Source organism: Schistosoma mansoni, chromosome 7 (assembly GCF_000237925.1).
Source record: "Schistosoma mansoni strain Puerto Rico chromosome 7, complete genome".
NCBI classification, from domain to species: Eukaryota; Metazoa; Platyhelminthes; class Trematoda; order Strigeidida; family Schistosomatidae; genus Schistosoma; species Schistosoma mansoni.
Window position 1 is genome coordinate 6,987,961 of NC_031501.1, and position 17,513 is coordinate 7,005,473.

General features: G+C 34.6%; 1 protein-coding gene across 1 annotated transcript in view; it reads left to right on the top strand.

The window, feature by feature from the left end:
* Positions 1-625: 625 nt before the first annotated feature.
* Smp_134560 (serine/threonine kinase) overlaps positions 626-17,513 on the top strand; it is a gene marked incomplete at its 3' end in the record, with an annotated part of 33,583 nt that continues 16,695 nt past the window's right edge. Inside the window, exons 1-10 of the mRNA XM_018798730.1 lie at positions 626-657; positions 1,974-2,555; positions 3,578-4,053; positions 5,307-5,443; positions 5,662-5,768; positions 5,845-6,369; positions 6,844-7,591; positions 7,747-8,744; positions 9,789-10,387; positions 14,210-16,293. Of these exons, the coding sequence (XP_018653643.1) occupies positions 1,993-2,555; positions 3,578-4,053; positions 5,307-5,443; positions 5,662-5,768; positions 5,845-6,369; positions 6,844-7,591; positions 7,747-8,744; positions 9,789-10,387; positions 14,210-16,293 (6,237 nt within the window). The 5' untranslated portion in view covers positions 626-657; positions 1,974-1,992. The remainder of the gene's footprint in view (positions 658-1,973; positions 2,556-3,577; positions 4,054-5,306; positions 5,444-5,661; positions 5,769-5,844; positions 6,370-6,843; positions 7,592-7,746; positions 8,745-9,788; positions 10,388-14,209; positions 16,294-17,513) is intronic.

A 17,513-nucleotide genomic window follows, 5' to 3' on the forward strand; every position in this document is an offset into this window, starting at 1 on the left:
CCTTCTTTCACCCATGAATAGGTTTATTAAACAAGGATAATCCTCTCAAACTTTGGGTAGCATCCAGCTCAGAGCTTTCACACAAAGGCATAACAATTTTCATCTACATCCAGTCACCCCAAAATCTTTCATTTTTAACTTATTCGCTACGTTTCTTGTTTACACTCTTGCTAACTCCTGACTTAGCCTGGTGATGATGAAATTTCATCCGAATGATCAAGATTTCAGAAGAGCCCAACATACGTATTTATTATAAGCTAGGTTTTATCCATTCTCAACGTTCTTTGGAATTACAATGAGGGGATTATCACACTGGTGAATATCTGTAGCTGTTTCTCGACAGCAAAAAAAAAGAGAATTTAATTCAAATTTTTATTATGTCACTGTTTGATAATTCTATTCTTGGTGAGAAACAGACAGTGGTTTGAACATGCAGCCATTCAGTTCACTACACTTTACAAAAATCTCATGAAATCTCCAACATTGGATGTTGAATTTAGGAACCAACCCATGAGAAAGATGTCTTTTGGCAAGGTACTAATTTTTATGAATGGTATTAGAAAATTTGTCTAATTTGTCCGATTTTATGTTAAATTGTTTTGCTTCTCCCTCCCGGATGCGGAACAATGAAAACCGGTGCTTTCGAATCTCATGAGTGTGAGTAGTTTTTTGTGGGTCTGATTTTCGCATGTTTCTAAATGGTTAGGTGTTATAACGCTATTTAAAATGATTTTTAGTGCTCCAGTTAGTTTGTATCTTTGCTTGGCATTAAGGTTTTTGCTGAACTATATTTATATGACGTTATATTATGTGCAAACAGGTAACCAATTAAATTCATGAAATTGATAAAAATAATGAGTTTACCACTTCTAACGTTTGTTACTTTGACCATCTAAGTTCCCTCTCATTTGGCAGACCAGAAAGGTCTCCTTGTAAGGGCGTGTTCTGAAAATATCTTGAATTACTAGGGATTTCATGAAAGTTCCATACCGGTTTGAGAATCGCACACTCGTCATTCATTGCTGTTAAATATGTGACATCAATTAACGGTGCTTAAGTCTGCTACGTTGTATTGTCATAGCCGTATTAGTGTTTTACTTTTGGGAGCAGTAGATTCCGATGGACTGTCGAGCTTTGAGCGTGCTTGTATATACGGAGAAACTAATTTTCTGATTGTTCTTTTATTCACATGTCCACAGACCTTTTATCTCATGCTTTATGCATTGTTCCATTTATCCTGTTTCATCTTCACGCCGCAAAACTTCATATCGTTAGTGTGTATAAGCTACGTCTGTTAGATCACAGCTCATCCATGTATACTGCATAACATTTTTTCTTCAGGGTTATACTAACAAATGGACAAGTTATTTTTGACGAAAGTGTCAGAAAGGCTTGGGGTCAAATACTAAGCCATATGACATCTCATGGTTGTGTACATTATTCCCAAATTTTATTACATTAGTGGCTTCCAGGACCACGTAGGTGGTATTATCTCGATCGTTTGTGTAGTTGCTTTTCATTTCTCGTGGGTTTAAACTTCAGTAAGACACACTGAGATGTTGTATCCTTATCTTCACAAAACATCTATGTCTGGAAACCATCTGACCTACAATGTAGATAAGGGGTTATTACCAAACCGGCTTTTACTGTCTTCTTCATTACCCATCAAAAATACATAAAGCAAATAGAGGCATTGGAAAGAATACACAACAGACTATTGAGAGGACTACCGTCTTGACGGTATGGTAACTCGAACTGATGTTCATATCTCAGTTTCTACGATGTACATCACCAACAGTGATACTTAGAAAGTCCAAAGTTAATTAAACAAGAGTTAATGATGTGGTTCCAAACCTTACGCTGTTCGGACAACTAGGGAGTATCAAGTACTACACTTCTATCATTCTTATTTATATCAAATCTGAATTCTGTATAATTTATCGTCCCTCTCATCAGAATGCTTTGCTTTTCAGAGTCCCGAAATCCTGTCACATGCCTTACTCATCAAGTTCACACGTTCCTCTACTCCCTTCAGATGCACGCCATAAATTGCAGCTCAGAAAATGCTACAATGACTCGGCAGGTATGGGGAAAACAGATATAAGACGGCATGTGCGGGATACTGAGCATGATACTTCTTTACGACTTGGTATCAAACGGAGATACAACTCGCGTGGCAACAGTAATGTGGTCAACTATCATTCGGGAGAACAAAAGCGAATAAGAAAGTCAAGTCCCGGTTATGGCTACCCTAGTGCGGAAAGTCATAATTCTGATGAAGAATGGAATCTGGGAATTAACAAAACTGTTCCTCGGAAAGTAACTAGTTTATCCAGGAATCCCTTGTTAAGTACACGACCACACGGTTATGGGAATCGATTTCACGGTTATGATCCCAATCAAGCCGCTGTACCCAACAAATTCAAAAACTACAAACTGGATGTTAATAATGCTAATCAAAATATGGATAATGAGCAACTTTTAATGTTGTATTACAGTCATATGTATCAACAGTACTACCGAACTTATACGGCGACTGCTCTCTCATTGTCAAAGTAAGTTAAAAAGTATTCTTTAAAATATGCTACCTTGTTCGTAATGAATGCGCGATAGTGCAAATTTGATTTCTTCTGAACCCGTTTTTTTCTATAATCAGACCCTACTCACAAATAAATTGTGACAAAGCTCATCTGCCAAGTACAGGTTTGTGTATTCGCGTTCGAATCACACTGAGGGCTAGTGATACTACTTATTTGCCCAAAACTATGTAGATGTGGTGGGATTTGTACCTACGACATAGTGTTTGAAAGCCAGGTGATGTAACCATTCAGTCACTGTTTCATTTAAGTTCTTGTACTATGATGTATATAATTTCAGTTTTTATCCACTTCCATTTCACTAATAATTTAACAATCGAATCCATTTGTGTTTAATATGGTTGGATCATTTTACCACACGTTTTTATCTCAGGAATTAGTTGTTTCAGACTTTCTAATTTACTGTCTTGTCAGAGCAGTAGATGAAGGGTCATAACGCTGTTTAGCTTACAGAAACATTCTGTTTATTGTTATATATTGAAGTATTGAAGATTTGAAACCCAGGTGAACACTATCATTTCTTCTGAGTTAGCTGGCTTAATTGCGGAGTGCCAACTTTATGTAGAAATGTGAGCTATGTTGTGCAGAATAACAATGAGACCTCTGTAATAAACCCATCTATTTCAGAAGACATGACGCTAAAATTGCTACATATTTCTTCAGGATACTTGTGTTCAACTGCAAGAATAGTTAAACTAACTGGAAGGTCTCCAAAACTACTAGTTGCTCTATTAAATTAGTGCTATAATGATATTTATTTAAGGAATATTGGACTTTCGCTTTTTGAACAAACAGTCTAAGGCGTAGTCGTTTGTATTATCTTAAAACTCATTAGGTCTACCGTCAACTCTCGATGCCATACGATTATGTTAGTAAATATTCAGCTTCATTTACGAATCATGTTCATTTAATAAAATTTATAGAATCGCGATGAATGTGGGTATATATTGGTATAATTCCATCTTGTTTTATTATTTTAGTTATCCCAATGCTGACTTACTACCTGCTGTTGCAGCTGCAGCTGCTAACAATTCAGGTATTCCATCGGATTTAACTTCTATAGGATCAGTACTATCAAGTGGTAATAGTTTTGATTTCTCCAAACATAGTCGAGATGTGGATATACGTGGAAGGCGTCCAAAAAAATATCATAAGCATGAGTCATCCAATGTTTCTTCCCGTTCACCTGAACAACGTCAACACTCACATTCTCGTACTTTTCGATCTAATAGAACAAACGACTCTTCTCGTTCCTCTGTGAAAGATACAGTTCCAAAAGGGAAAGGATTTAGAAAAAGAGAATCACCTGTTAAAGTAAAAAAGACAGAATACACTTCTGAAGAAAGTGATGACCATTGCCTAGATTACGTTAGTAATGATCAACTTTGTGAAGAGAATTCAGCAGATGATGATAATGAAAGTCAACAGAAATCTTCCAGACGCGTTGTTCGTAGACGTAAGTTTTCCCAGTAAAATGTATTCACCTTTCAATTCGTCTTATTAAAGTTGCTTTAAATTACATATCTTCTACAACATTTCACCTTTGAAAATATAGGATATCTGTAGAGTATTGGTATATGATTATAGATACCTTTGAAGCATCACTGGTATATGTTGGAGCTATCAAGTTAATAAACAGTGCTAAGATTAGATACGACGTATTAGGTAAAGATGGCATATTGATTGATGAGGCTGTCGATTTTAGACTGAGTTAGTTGAGATATTTATTACGTATGTTCAATCATCACTAACCTTAACTTGTAAAATTGTTTTGTCTAGGGAGGAGTTTAGAAGAATGTTAGGGGTGGTTAAAACAAGACATGACACTATTCTCTTGAATTATTGGCAGTTAGATTATGTTGTGTAAGTAGGTTCAGGCTGTCTGGTTGTGATCCTCTCTATTGTCTTAGCTAATGGATAGAGACTCTGTATGAAGTGGCTCGGGTGCGCTTACTGTTTTTCTTCTTAAGTTTCTAAACCACCCTATATTTTTTTATCCCACGAATTCATATTGTCTTCCTAATCCCCAAATGCCTTGGTACGGCCAAAAGTGGGGAGAGTCAGCTCTCCCTCAAAATGCTCTCACATGGTCATGCGTATCAAGACTTAATGAGTTAGCCAAGCGGAGTTCACTGTTTCACTTTATTCATATTTTCTGTCAATATCGAAACTAATAGGGGGCAAATTCCTTTGTTTTTGTCACAAAAATCACGTTATACCATAAACTGTTTACAATATTGGTTCAAATTTTATTGATCACTGGAAAGCTTGAAATCATTACTGTGATAATTAGATGTTGGATGCATGATTGTTATTTTTTTGGTTTTGTACTGATGCGCCTAAAGTCACTTGTAAGCATGAAGTAACTTATTTCACATTAATACCAGTTCACAGTGAGTGACTAATCAAGAATTTCATATCGGTGATAGTTTTTGAAGTATGTATCGATTTTGATTACTTTCACGTATATCGGTAGCTGTTTATTTATGTTTTGCAATTGTATCAATGACGTTCTTCCATAGGATATATGCAACGTAATATGCAGGATATAATATGCAGATCGAGTTATTTGCGAATTGTTTGTTAAGCCAGTCAGTAAAACTGATTTGTAAAGCTTTCCCTGCTTGACTATTACTTTCATATACGATGTTTTCTATGTGAATCGTTAGGAAGTGTTTATACTTTTGGATTAATATTTTCTTGAACTAGGCTCGACTGTTGAAACTACTACGTCAACCGGACAGAAAGAGGAGTCCGTTCATGACGAAGATAATTCCAAAGTCGTAACATCAAATACGTCTGAAATTGAAACTGAGTCCAAACAATCATTCGGAGCTAATAATGAAGTTAGCACCACAGAAGCAGTGTCACCGAATGAAACTGAATCTGTTTGAGAAGGTGAGGCTAAGGATGATGATACATATGGTGAGGAGAGCGAAGAAAATGAAAGCGTACTTGAAGAATCATCCAGCGAAAACGAAGCAGATAGTTCACGTGAAACAGTTGTAACTCAATCACAAAGCCAGAAAAAGCGAAATATTTAATAGAAATCAAATCATCGAAGGTACAGAAAACGTCTATATCCTCGACGTCTAACCGAGTTGCGGCAGAAGGTAAAAGACGGCATGTTGAAGTCCTGCCTACTGACACTTTACTTCCTATGTCCACTGAGTAAGTAATTTCACATAAGGATGATTAAATCCACAAACGTTATTTCATTGGCTAAATCTCATATTTTCCACCCTAGGTTCGATCATGAACGTGGACCACTTTTACCTACACCAGTGGATGTGGATAGACGACACTTGAGATTTCGTAACGCTGGCAACGATTTATCATTATTCCCTGGCTGTGCTACAGCACCTCATATTCCGAATGTCTTGGAAGCTGCTGCACTAATGTCAGGTCTTTGCCCATCTCTATTTCCGTCTATGAATCCATCGAATTTGTTAAATACTCTAAGATGTCCTCCTGTTGATTTCGCTCCACCATTTTGTGATCTATTTAATTTACCGAATCCGATTGAAATTCAGAAACAAATAAATTGTTTAAAGATGAACTGTCATCCCCCATCTGAGTCATCAGAATCTAAGTCTGGACGAAGTAAATATGAAAACTCCAAAATAAGAAGTGATGTCAGGGAAATTCGTTCCACGTTTAATAAACATTACAATATGAAAACCCGACATGGGAATGACTCGGAATCTGAAAGTAATTGTTCTTCTGGTTCAGATTATCAAGCTAATGTTGTAGTACGCAAATCTGTTAATAGGTAAGTGAACTGTAGTCTTTTTTGTTTACTTATCGGCGGCTTTGCAGAAATATTTCTGGTTTATTTGTTAAGTTTGTTTAATAATACTGATAATATCAAGTTTAGTACTTTGTCAACTTGCGTAAATTGAGTAATACGTCCTAGAAGTGTACATCAGTAGCCACTAACGAATTGATTCGGTTATTAGGACACCAATTATGCAGCAAAACATATAAGATTATCGTTTTTTCATGTTATTAGATATTAATTATCTGTGTTTAGTTGCAGTGAATTTATACCTGTCCGATAAGTTTCTTTAAACCTTGTCATAAACTAGGAACATATCACAGTTACATGTGTTAAGGTTAGGGTTCAGTATAATTCTGTAGAAGTCATAGTTATACCTATGAAAATGTATTGCAGTTAATCTACTTGGAGACTCATAACAACTTTTAACTGTTTGATGATTTTAATGATGCGCCTTTAACTTTGTAGACCACCATCTTCAGATAGATGCATGTTAGAAGCCCCAAAGAACAAGCATTCAGGAAAATTTTCAACAACACGTAAAGTGAAAGATAAAATGAAAAAAGAACAGGAACCAGTATCAGATAAACAAGAATTCCCCCGTAAAAGTAACAAATATATGTCTCCTGATGATTCACCTGGGCCGCCAGATACAAATTCTAATAAACCAGTCTCGCGTGTCCCACGAGGTCCAAGAACACCATCTAGTCCACCGTTATCTTCTCAGGATGAAGGTGATTCTGGTGGTACATGTTCACATTATGATTTATCCCGTGAATCTTGCTCCAGAAGTTCTCTTAATAATAAGACACGTCGACAAAACGAAATAACTAGTTCCGTATCAGGTCGCTGTTTGGATTCATCGAATTCAAATGAAAATCTATCTGTAAGAAAACCTGTTGTGTGTACAAATTCTCAATCGTCAAATAACAGATCGCCGAAGACACGCTCCTCAAAGCATAATACTAAAATAATGCGTGGTCGAGATCACCACAGCTCCAACTGTTCCAACTCATCCACTTCGGCGTCTACTTCTCGGTCAAATTCTTATGAAGCTCCAAATGTCTGTAATACTTCCAATAAAAAAAAGAGGTCTACAAATCGACATATTACACATTCCAATGTAGGCATGTCCTACGAAGATAATTCCCCTAACCAATCTTCACAGTTTGCACATTTTCGTAGCGATGATACTGGTGATAGTAGTGACAGCTCAGTAAGTGTTTATATATATATTTTTAAATTTTGGTTCATCCGAAAACAATTAATTTTAGCCTACTACTGTTCCATAAGTACATTTCAATTCCACTGTTCTCGTTTAGACGTTGATCTGCAATGTATTTGTTCAAACCGCTATTTTCTTTCCAATAGGATCAACAAAACCGTGCATTACCTGCAGCCTATGCAAATCCTCATCAAAGCGACCGACATCAGTCACACTCATCTGGTGATGTTGAACCTCCGCCTGCTCCTTCTCCTCGTAGTTCATCTTCTTCCACTTCCTCTTCATCATCATCTCGTTCATATTGTCACATTCGTTCAAGTTCAAGTAATCCTCCAGAAAATAACAAGATTCAAGCAATATCATCTGGTTCTTCACGTCATTCGTCAACATCTCAATCACAAGACAGAGTTAGACATACTCAATCGAAGTCACGACGGCAAGGTATTAAACCGAAATCAAAAAAACTAAATGATAGTGATGATCACAATCAACAAACCCGCTCTTTAAAAGAAAAGAAAAAAATGTCTACATCCTTGTGTCATAGAAGCTCTGATTCTGTTGATGATATTAATGACAACAATAGAAGAGAAATATCGAATCCGGTTTATAGTTACCGTGATTCTTCATCAGATCTTAAAGATATTTCTTCTAAAGAGTCATCCATTTTGAGACGCGGAGAAGATACTCGTTCTGACGTTTCTGAGGATGAGAGCTCAACGTCAGGTGGTCGAAATATGTGTAGACAGTCCTCTCGTTCTCGAAGTTCTTCTTACACTTCTTCAAGAAGTACTGATCGTAATGTGTCAAATCGTAGAAACAAAGAAAGAGTGATAGAAAACAAATACAAACATTCCAAGCGAAAGCCATGTACTCCTGATTCATCATTATCGAATACTCGCAAATATGGACAAACTAAAAACCGAAATGAACATAATATTGAAGAAAAGCATTTTAATAGCAACCGTAAACGTGCTTTACTTCCTCCACCGACGAGTACAAAACCTGAAACTAAAATATGGAGATCAAGGAAAGGTTATGTCAATGAAGTTCCCGCTTCATCTTTACGACATCCGCAGCTTCCAAACTCCCATCACTCAGTGAATAAGAAAGTTTTTCATGGACAAGTCACATCGAAAACATCCAGGTAGATATGATTCCCTAACTATTTACTGTGTTTGTTTTGTAACTTACAATATCAGTTTTATGAATATAAGCTGACATGACTTATATGTCGTATGTCTAAGATGTCTGTATTTATAGCATTTAAACTGTGTGAGAAATTCCTACCCATTTATGGAGTTCCCATATTAGTGGGCTTCAAACTTAATCTATCCTCTGTGTTATTTTTACGTTTAATTTACATATTTTTCTATTTGTGTTTTTCTGGTTGTTTTGAGTAGAATAATCACGTTGGGTAGAACATATATTTATATATTGACAAATTTTCAATTAAACAAAATATATTACTAACATAGTTTTCAGTAGGTTGAATTAGTATCTGAAATTAGTTTCCATGGGTTATATCTTTTTAGCCCTGTTAACATAATTAAATACACTTGGTATAGTGCAACTTGTTAGGATAATAAAGAATACTAAATGCTCTATGATCATGATATTTATTCGTTGTGTATAGATTATTTTTATAGTAACTGGAATATTATTACGATCTGGATAGTTCAAAAACTGTCGTTATGGAAATACAGTTAAATGCTCATCTGTTGACTTGGTCTTTGTTCATGAATGTTTTTATTATTTGTTAATTGTCCCACATGTTTAGGTGTTTTCTGATGCATAAAACACTTGTGAGTTGTCAAGTATATTGATGAATAGTCATTAACTATTTGTAGATCTTTATCATCGACTGGATTGACTCATTTAAATGTTTATCAGATCACGACACCAAAACATACATAACTAAACTTTTTTTTAAGATTTGTCCTATAGACGAGATTATTTTTAGGAAATAACATAATCAGTAATGAGTGAAACTTGGAATACTATAGTTCTGTCTACAAACAAGTGTACATATCATTCTATTATAAGCAGGATATTGTTGAAGTTTTGCCGAGTATAGTTTCATAACTAACACTTCCATATTGTTGTAATATTGGAGATTGAAAGATTAGTACTCATACTCTATATCTTCATTGAAACAATCTTGGTTCTAAATATCTCTTTTACTCTACAGGCGTTCGAGTGCTATGAAAAATCAACGAGAAGAAAGTTCTTGGTCAACAATGGCTCATGAACGTCACACTCGCGATGATCATTATGGTAGTGGATCATTTAAATCCGGAACTATGCATATTGATATGACTGATAGCTCATCTCGACCGAGACCACCTCGTTTTGGACATACAACCAATAACAAGGATACTCATGGTGTGCGACAAAATTACACCTCTAGGAATTATCCTGTAAAACATTTACACATTAAAACAGATGTGCATGACTCAAAATTACATTGGTCTAAAAGTGGCAACACGAGAAATTTTCGCCCACCAGTTACCTCTTCAAGTCGATCACCTATTGGTAAAGTTGGAAAACATATTGGAGCATCAACTGATCATCATCATCACCAGAATGCACGTAAGAAACAAACAGATATTGTATGGGAGCCTGGTCCTAAAAGTATTAAAAAGGTGAATAATAATTATTCAACTAAAGTTTCCAGCTCTAAAGCACTTTTAAAAACACCTGAAACAACTTCACGGCGTGCAGATCATCATTATCATAGTCAACATGAGTCGTCTAGAGACTCTGAATCGCATAATTCTGATTCTTCAAGTAGCTCATCTGTAAGTCAATCAATTATTTCAGTTATTCTTTATCACTGAATTTCTTAAATTTCTCTGATTATGTGTACATGTTTGTCTAATGAATCTTTTAGATCATAAATTCACTAGCTTCTCATCACTCTTGACACATTCCACTTAGTCATAATCTAATACTTCAGAATTCCTCAGTTTTATTATTATTTTTTGGTCAACATTACTGATCTAGGCTAATAATTATTCTGCAGCCAGTGTTTCTTAATTTTTCTATGATCCTAGTCAGTAAAGGTTTGTCATATCTAGTGATTTAGTTCAACCTCGTTCGATTTGTATCTTAGCTTTGATCCAGTTACTGTGTACATATGTTGATATCTTTTACTGTTTTTAGTTTTTACCTTTCAAAATTATTTTGATCACATCAGCGTTTAATAGAAAGTAGTTCGAATGGCACTGAAAAATGCTTAGGTTAACACAAAAGAAGTTTGTCAACTGAAGCTCTATTCAATGTTTGTCGTTATAAATTTCGATCATCTCTATTGATATATATTTTGGTTACTTAAGACACCTGTATATGTATTCATTCATTGTTGTGATTTGAAATAGTTTTTAGTAATTTTTAATTACGAATAGCTTGTGAGATTCGATTTAATATGAAAAAAAGTTTATGCAAACGAGATAGACCGATTAACTAGTACACAATACTTCAATAACAATCCTTCGTGCAATGCTCGAGTAATTCTTGTAAGAATGATGTATTATTGAAGTCCCAAGAAGAGTTCATTTAGACAGGACAATAAGAAATGCATTTATAAACCAAATGAATTCACTTCAAATCATTCTATAAATCTTAAAATTGGTTCCTTCCTAGAATCTGTATGTCAGGGACTTAACATTCTCATCAAACACCGAATGTGTTTTTTTGTCTGGATTCGATAAATCTCACTTTAATAATCAAAACATGAATACCAGCGTAGTGTTTTTACGGAGGGTTATATATGTATTATTTATTATTATTTAAACATAAATATTGGTACAAAGAGGCACCAGATACATATGTGCCACACGAATTTCATTTGATTTTTGTGAGGGCTGTGATACTGCACAGGTGCCCAAACTGAAGCAGTTGGTTTTCTTAGGGGGCCACACACGGAGCCTTTGACCTAAATGTCTGATTCACAATGCAGTAGAGCATCGTTAGGAGATGCAGTTCCATGCTAGTCGGTGACCAGCGATTGATTCATACGTCATTTGTTCCCTCAGGATACTGGAGCTAACCCATGTGCTCCGTTGGTTTGGAATCAGGGTTTTCCAACTCCCCTAGGTGGATCCTCCACATCCACCAACCCGGTTAAAGCGCCGCACATTCGCATTTCGTCCTCTCAATTTCGTAAACAACATTAATGCCACGAGAAGGCAGTGAGTAGGACTTCTCTAGCAGTGCGTGTATACGCGTGGCCATGTGAGAGCATTTCGAGAAGGAGAGCGGACTCTCCCCACTCTCGGACGTACCAGGGCATTTGAGGGCATATATTTATATTCATAGTGTTTTGTGCTTGTGTTTTTTCATCAGTTTAAGCCTTTTCTGTAGAAAATGGAATTATTTTCTTGTGGCAGAGTAGCATTGTTTTAGTATTCCAAGATAATCATTTGTTTGAAAACATAACCTTTCTTTTTTAAGTTCATTTCCATACTTTTGTACAAATACAAATGTACCGAAAGAAGGTATTCTAATGCTTAATGATCAATGTAATAAATATCATGCATTTCATTTCATAAAATTAACGCTACTCTCCTGCGTCACAATATGCTAAAAAATTTTCTTATCGTGATTAGTGTGCATTTAATTTTTTTGACAGACCAACTTACAATTTGTCGTATATATCATCATCATCATCATCATCATCACACACACACTATTCATGACTTCCTTTTCTGTTCGAAATCAATTTCAAATCAATATGCTCATGTCTGTTTTTTTTATAGCTCTCTTTAATCAATTGTCACTTGGTAGATTGAACGATTTTATATTTTGGTTCAGATAAAGTTACGATTTGCACTTTTCTATTTGGAATTGTTTATATTACTTATCGGAACTAAAATAAATTCTTAAGGTGTAATGATAAGTAATTGTTATAAGTTATTATTTAGGTAGGGTTTATGAATGGTTACGGATTATAATGATATATAATCATTAGTATTATTCTCCTTCTTAAATCATCAATGCAGTGAATTTGGTGATTTAAATGTCCGTCTTACAGCCATCAAGTTCTCGCTCCGCTTGCTTTAGATCGGTCAACTGGGTGGTATCACGAAACTTTACACTTAACGTGTGGCCTATACCTAAATACTAGGTGAATTAGTTAATTTTTCTTCATTTATATGGCACGGTCATCTCGTGCTAGTAGTGTGTAATTGCCACACACCCGAGATAATTGCACTCCAATGGCCATGGTTTTTTCACTAAAATTGTGAAATTCAGTCATCTCCACAGAAACCTCTATAACAAATATTAATTGGTTGACTAAGACAATAAATAGGAAGAATATATTTGTAAAATCTCACCGAATGAATTTGAAGTAAATCCAACGTTTCGCCTGGCAATCTGGTCCAAGCTTCCTTGGAAAAGCTTTTCTTTTCTATATGTGTAGGTTTTTTAGAAAATTTTTTTACTAAGATTACGCAATAGTCTATTTTTGGAACTAATTTTCACTTTATATTATATTGTCATTATTATCAATAATAACGTTTATCGATTACTTACTTATTCTTTGACCAATTTCTTGATTTGTTTTTCATGTCTGGTCTAATATATCAATTGATTGTCCGTCTTTCTCTCTCTGTGTGTTAATATCTGTGGCAAAACCAGTTATGTTCTTCATCTCCATCAACATAATCGACTAAATGCATTCTTATTAGTTATGTATTATATGGAGGCCTTTTTTTCCCTTCAATCTTATGACATGTAATAAACTACTGTTTCAAGGATATATTTACTGCCTAAATACTGCACAATTTTGTGCTTGTTTTTAATTACAATCATTATGTGGGCAAATGAATTAGACTGTGCATAGCTTTCTCCTAATTTTCTAACTACGCCCACGGTATGTAAGATGAAAAAAATATGATAAGTGGTTTAGTTTGTGCAAGTATTTTTCTGCTCTTCAGGATACTGTTTTACGAACTTTGTTCATGTGTGCATGAATGTACCTATGTGTGTGTGTGTGTTAACACGTAGTAATGTCAATAGAATGATTTTGTATTTGTTCGAATCTTGTGAATGTACACTTGATGTGCGCGTTTTCCTCCACTTTTCTGCGTGTGTCTAGAAAAAAAGACAATACATTACTTACTATCTTTAAACAAAACTATCTTATCGGATCTGATCGACGGCAGTAATTTAGAACTTGTTGTGCAGCCTATTCTTATATGATAACTTATTCGGTTTCGTATAAAATTTATCTGCCCTATTGCGTACCTTTAATATATATTACTTCATCAACAATTTATTTGTTCATATACTTATTGGTTTAAATTTTCTGGATTTTACAAATCACACATTCCAACTGTCGTTAACAATTTCTTCCTTCACTAACTTCTATATTTATGATTGGTTACGTCGATCTTTATCATCACATCACAATGTCTATATAGTGTCATTCATTTTATTGTTGGTATATGTGACAGTTAAATTTCGGATTTAATATATATATTTTTTCTACATCAGTTTTTGTTAAATTCACCTTCCAACTGGGGCAAAAAACAAGTTATCCGGCCAGGCCTACTAACCAAGGTCAGCCATCAGATTCACCCATACATAATAACACATTTTCATCAGATTTTAATCATTGTACATTAGATTCTACAAATAATTTACAACAACAAGAGTTATCATCAGTAGTTCATTCATCACCTAATTGTAAACAGTTACCAAATCGTACAAGTTTTAATCCTACTTCTTCAACTGAAATTTCTAATTTTGTGCCAAAAATAACTTCAGTCACTTCTGTAGAATCTTCCAGTAGTTCTGCTCAACCTGTTTGTTTACAACATTTAATACCAAATTGTTATCTTCCTGTTGCTATTTGTACATCATCTTCAAATTTAAAAGAGAGCAACACCAGGACACTAATCAAACATACACCTGAATACTCTTTGTATAATCATTCACAAATCAAAAATCATCAATTCCATTTATTGGAATATGCATCAAACTTATTGCATCCCTCTCATTCATATATACTAGTTGGACTGATAAATTTAACATTTTCTGAGCAAACTTTTTATTTTACACAATCAGTGGATTATCATGTTTTGATTATAGTTACAGATTGTATAGTTTATCATTATTGTAAAACAATTAAAAATAGTGTTCAGTCTATTTATTTATCTAATCCACTTTTATTGTCTGATTATAAACCAAATCCTGTGATAAACTCCACAGAAAATTCATTAAACTATTTCACTAACTTATCAAATATTCAATTATTAACAACATCAAATTCAATTTCTATATTGGAACCTTACATAACTGATTCTTTTCATCAGTTGACATTGATCTCTAATCAATTAGGTTACATTAATTCTCCCAAAGCTAATCAAAATTTAACAATTATGTCTACTTCATCTACTCGGCCGCCAAGAGTTCCTGCGAATTCAAATTTAGCATCTACAGTTCGTGCTACTGGTAATAGTCATATTAATGATGGTTTAAGTCGATTACGTGTAGGAAGCGCAGCGTCTAGAGAGTCTTCTTATTCTCCACCAGCTGATAGGAAACCTGCAACTACACGACGCACAATCAAACCTACATATGGTGTTAAAGCTGATGAGGTGAATGCAGCGCTACTACGTAAACTTGAAAAAGCTACCTCTAGTTTTAGTCATCCAGATTTTGAAGATGATACTGGTGGAGCTTCCTCAGACAATGATGTATTTGATACAGAAGATGATGGATGTGCAATGAAACATGATGAAGGTATTATTTTGCTGGCCACTTCATCATCTCTGTTGTCTCCAGAATCACCAGTTTATGGAAATGAAGCTGGTGCTGGAGATCTATTACCTACATCATCTTCTTCAGTCAAATCTCCTGTAAAACAATTACTTAAGGCACTTACTTCTGGCAGTCGATTGGTTACATTAAAGCCAATTTCAAAGCGTGAACTATGTCAAAAACATGTTCCAACAGCAAATATGGCCACTCAGACAAATGATATCCATCTTGTTTGTGAACGATGTTCAAACTATTTCTCGTTGGATACAGAACAGGCTCCTTCATCATCTACTTGTATAACTAATAAGGGAGATGAAAATCAACAGCCATCTTTGTATAAACTCAGTTTATTCACTAGTGTTATTGAATATATGCCTTATCTAATACCATTATCTCGTGGTGTTCCATTAAGACGTATGCGGTCTACTACAACTAGTAACAATCCATTAGTTTTCGGTGCTAATTCGCTCAGATTTCGTTGGCCAATAGATGGTGAATTCGTGGATTGTACTGAAACTTTACCGGATCATCCTGCAGCTGTATTCACTGTTTGCATTATTTGTGATGGGTATACTGCAACAGATGTTAGATTTACTAAGAGAGTAGAATATTTCAATTCTCCATGCAAAGCATCAGTTATTGTTTGTGGTCCATTTACTTTCAAGTCATGTTCTAACATAAAGTCAGGCAATCATTTAAGAAAGATAGATAATTTCAATGAAGTAACTAAAACTAAAAGTAATAACTTACACAATGGATCAATGAAAAATTCTTTGAATTCCAACAATGAAATTGATGAAGAAGAAAATAACAAACTAAATGACAATCATGAAGATGACGAGGATTCCGAGTGTGAAACAGTTGGTCGACGTCTTCGACGACAACTTCGTCGTACACAAAAAACACAAGAGATAAATGCAGCTACTGTCGCTTGTGCAATGCGACAAAATGCAATGATGGATGGATCTATGACATACCAAAAAAACGATAATCATATAACAAATACTAATAATACATCTGCTAGTGATAATAATAATAATACTGTTAATGGTAATGGTATTGATAATCAATATGCCAGTAAATTAATTAACAATAATACTGATTCATTAATACAAAACACTGAAGATCAAGCTATGTCCAGATTAGCTGTTGCCAGACAACGTGCCAAACGGTTTATTGAACTTAGGAAACTTAGTGTTACTGAAAGTTTAAATGAGAATTTATTAATAAGACAAGAGGCTGAGGTGAATTTATTTTTCCTATAAGTGATAGTGTTTGTTTTATTTTTTTAATATTGATATTATATATAAACATTATAATATGACTTTTTAAGTATAGTGTAATATGAATAAATGATAACCTGTTAAGTAAGTTATAATCTGTATATGTTCCATAGAATAGTTTATGATTGTTCTGTTTCATATAAGCACAATTAAACCATAATATGTATTATATTATGATTGTAGTTTAGCATTTTGTCATCAACCTCTATATTATTATGTATAGAATTTATTCAAATGTATGAAGTAGGGGTTAATTATTTTATTTATGACTTGTACGTTTTACATTTCGTAATCATTTTGATTTATACATAGAACGATCTTTTATGTATTAATCCTAGCATAGTTCATTACTGTTATATTAATTCATTTGAATGTTGTTATAACAAAAAAGTCAGAAACGGCAAGTCTACCTAGAGGAGTTGGAAAACCCTGATTCCAAACCTAAGGTGTACATGGGCTGGCTCCAGTATCCTGAGGGAACAAATGACGTATGAATCAATCGTTGGTCACTGGTTACCATGGCACTGCATCTCCTTACGATGCTCCACTGCATTGTGGATCAGATCTTTAGGTCAAAGGCTCTGGGTGTGGCCCTCTAAGAAAACCACCTGCTTCAGTTTAGGCACCTGAGCAGTATCACAGCCGGCCTCACACAAATCAAATGAGATTTGTGCGGCGCATATATATCTGGTGCCCCTTTGTACCAATATTTATGTGTTTGAATAAATAAATAAATAAAATGTACAGGATGTTTGAATGACAGGATATTAGATTAAGAAGGATATATTTGAAAGTTTGTTTTACTCTCTTTGTTTAATTATCTGTCACGGTTAATAATTAATACATATTAGACTATCGATTTG